The 3,484-nt window shown below is 34.5% G+C and overlaps 1 protein-coding gene across 1 annotated transcript; it reads left to right on the top strand.

Annotated features, from left to right (window-relative positions):
- Positions 1-307: 307 nt before the first annotated feature.
- On the top strand, positions 308-3,052 carry LOC120257323 (rhodanese-like domain-containing protein 11, chloroplastic). The gene is made up of 10 exons (XM_039264816.1): positions 308-400; positions 586-693; positions 829-925; positions 1,169-1,208; positions 1,291-1,365; positions 1,953-2,040; positions 2,140-2,207; positions 2,361-2,433; positions 2,527-2,614; positions 2,798-3,052. Exons 1-9 carry the CDS (start codon positions 368-370, stop codon positions 2,608-2,610), a joined length of 666 nt encoding a protein of 221 aa, XP_039120750.1. The 5' UTR covers positions 308-367; the 3' UTR covers positions 2,611-2,614; positions 2,798-3,052.
- The last annotated feature ends 432 nt before the right edge of the window (positions 3,053-3,484 follow it).

Raw genomic sequence — 3,484 nt, 5'->3', positions numbered from 1 at the left:
CTTTGCTAATTTGAAAACAATAACAAATGGAGCTCTTGCTCTTGCCCATCATCATACTTCACCAATCCTCTTCCTTCATCTCCACACAACAATCCATCCACTCCCAACACCATCAACTTGTGCAAACCAAGCACCCTTCTTGTCTTCCCCAAATCACCACTCTCTTCCATTCCTAAACCATGCTACTCAACCCCTTTCTCTAGTAAGATCCTTTTCTCCGTTTTGCCATCTGCTTCTTTGTCCTGTATTCAAGTCCTCATCTTTCTTGGTTTGTTTTGTGTGCAGAGATACAACAAGTTTACTGTCAGAATGTCCTCCACTGCTGGGAGTGAAGAAGAAGAAGAAGGAGACTAAGCAGGCCAAAGAGATGGCTGCTGCCAGGAAGAGATGGGAAGCACTGGTATTCTTCATGAACTGTAAATAGGTCAATTTTGTTTCTTTGAGGTGTGGATGCATTTAGAGATAACATAGGTTGATAAAAAATTTCAATTTTAATTTACTTGGATTAAATTGTCATGAAGTAGCAGAGTCAATGTTAGCTATGACATTTTGTGAGGTTTACCTGTTTTGTATGCATATTTTTAGATAAGAGATCAAAAGGTTAAAGTTCTAACACCAAAAGAAGCTGGTTATGCTATCAAGCTTTCGAACAAAACCCTCCTTGATGTTCGGCCATCGACTGAGCATAATAAGGTTTGTATGGTGTATCAGTTGGATCAAGAATTGTATGCTATTCCACTTGCTTTGCTTTTGTGGAATTGTTATTTTTTTGTTTGTTCATCTTGTTTATTGTTGGAAATTCAGTGACACTGTGAATTGTGTTTGAAGGCATGGGTTAAAGGTTCTGTTTGGATACCAATCTTTGATGTGGACGACTCTTCTGACTTGGGAACAACTTCGAAAAAGATCACGAACTTTGTAATGGGTATGCAGTGTAAACTTTACTAAATTACATTTCAGGTCCTTTTGGAATGTCAGAAACACAATGACATGAACTGATTTTTACAAGATTACATTATGTGTCTTTGCTGACAATTTACTAGAGAAATATGTTTTCTACACTGGTGCTTATTCTGATTACTAGTAATTGTCTTATGTCAATTATAATAAAAGTTCAAATACAATATTTATACTTTTCAAAAGCTACCCTGTGAAAACCGTCCTGCAGGAGGTTGGTGGAGTGGGAGTCGTATGTTGGCATATGATAAGTAGGTTACTTTTGTGGCATCAAATTCTTTATATTTTTCTTTCTTGTTTATGTCATGGTTTGCACATTCTATGCTGGTGCAGGAATTTTGTGTCAAATGTTGAGGAGAAGTTCTCAAATGATACTGATCTTATTCTAGTTTGCCAGAAGGGGTTAAGGTATTATTTTGGCTATCTGTTTACTTAAAAATTTGCATCAAGAACAAGTTGTTTGTGCACTTTTTGATCATACTTAAAATTTCTTGCATATTTCTTGCTTCTTTTAGTCAGTGATAGCACATTGATGATATAAATGTTGAGACTTGCAATCTGCACATTATAATTCTTTTTCTTCATTCGTCTACTTTTAATCTATAGTATGATTTACTTGGGCAATTATACTTGTACACAACTTTTAGTTTATGTTTTTTCTTGGCTTGGTGAATTGTTTGTACTTTCTAGTTGCTCATAACATGTAAACCATTATTCACACACTTTGTCTGCTACAATGTTTAAGCCTCGTATGGTATGTGTCATCGCGAGTTATCTGTCAAATTAGTTACTTTGTAATGTTTTTTCTCACAATTGTTTTCTTCTGGGTGGTTCTTTAAATGTTCATGCTATCATTTTGTGCAGCTGGAATCAAACTCTTTGAGTAGCAGAATGCTTACTTTTTGAAAACCAGCAGACTAGTTTCTTGTACATATAACCAATGTTTTCCTTCTGTCATGTGTGTGTTGGACAAAAATCCAACTCACAATTTACAGATCGCTTGCTGCCTGCGAACAACTTTATAATGCCGGTTATAGAAACCTATTCTGGGTGCAGGGAGGTTTAGAAGCTGCTGAAGAAGAGGTATTTACTTATTTTCATTTATTTATTTGGACGAACAATATATTTTTTATTTTGTCAAAATCAAAGGTATAATTTAGTCTGATATCATCTATGAAACAGGATTTTCAGCGTGAAGGTCCTCAGCCTTTCAAGCTTGCTGGAATCGGTGGAATGTCTGAATTTCTCGGGTAGTTTTTTATGCTTTAAATCCATTGAACCTAATTAACTGCAACATTTCCTGCAACTACCTACTATTTGTCTATCAGTCACTTAGTACATACAGTGAATATTTAAGTAAACTCACTTTCACGCAATTATTGTCATCTTCCTTTTTTTGACAGTTGGACTGATCAACAGCGTACTTTTGGCATTAACCAAGGATTGGGTTATCGTTTAGTCTTCACCGGCCGTTTGGTATACATACATACATATATAAATATATATTTATCGAAGGAGCTCATTTGAGCTCAAATGGTACTTAGAATTTCCATCTGTTTTCTGATACAGCTTGGACTTATTATACTCGCGGATGCTTTGTTTTTCGGATCTAAGCAATTCGGTCCTTGGCTTCAACAACTGCAATCTCACTAAAACAGTAAACGTTACTCTCCAAAATCTTGCTGTATCATGATCCTATACTTTTCTACCCAATTTATCTTGACATATGCAATTCAAGTGTTTTTATTTATTTTTTCATACTTTCGTCTTAGCAACTAACTGAAGTTGTTTTCCTTGTGCATTGTGATGACGATGTCCTCCACCGAATCCAAATCTTCAGGTTCCATTCGAATCGGCGATGTGCAATCAAAATAAAACAAAAGGCCGGACAAAGTAAACTCTCCAAGAATCTCCCTTTGCAATTTCTTAGGCATTCATTATAACTCTTGTTTTCTCTGGAATGATGTATCCATTGATTGTGCAAGCTTGAGTTGTTTCTCTTGGAGTTATTAGTAATAGCATGTAAGTGGATTTTTAAAGATTCTTTGATCACTGATTTCATGTAATTAAGTTTTTTGAAGGTGATGTTCTTCCACTTCGCTATTGTTGCCGATGGTTTTCCCGACTTCTTCAATGTTAAGCCTTACTTTTGGATTTATTATTGCTAGTTGCAAACCAAATATATTATCTAGTATGATCTAACTTTTATAAGATAGAAAACTAGGTATATATATATTTAAATCTATATATTCCAAATAAATTGATGTACTATAACAATTGACCAAACTGCTGCTGATGTATCTGTTCCTGGTGTGAAATTGTTCTCTGTTTTTTTTTTTTCAAAGACCAAATAAATTTCAATAAAGATTATAAGTGAATTGTTAAATATGAAATTCATCCAAGGATGCTTTATACTGAAAGTATAAAAGAAAATTTCTAATAATTGTTAGACCATACACATTTCTCAGGAATTGCTCCATGTGAAGATACTTTATTTGTAGTTTTTGTTGTCTTTGTATTGTTGTTT

Source organism: Dioscorea cayenensis, unplaced genomic scaffold, assembly GCF_009730915.1.
Source record: "Dioscorea cayenensis subsp. rotundata cultivar TDr96_F1 unplaced genomic scaffold, TDr96_F1_v2_PseudoChromosome.rev07_lg8_w22 25.fasta BLBR01002015.1, whole genome shotgun sequence".
In the NCBI taxonomy this organism is placed as follows: Eukaryota; Viridiplantae; Streptophyta; class Magnoliopsida; order Dioscoreales; family Dioscoreaceae; genus Dioscorea; species Dioscorea cayenensis.
The sequence above is the reverse complement of the archived record's forward strand: the minus strand, read 5'-3'. Positions and strand labels throughout refer to the sequence as shown.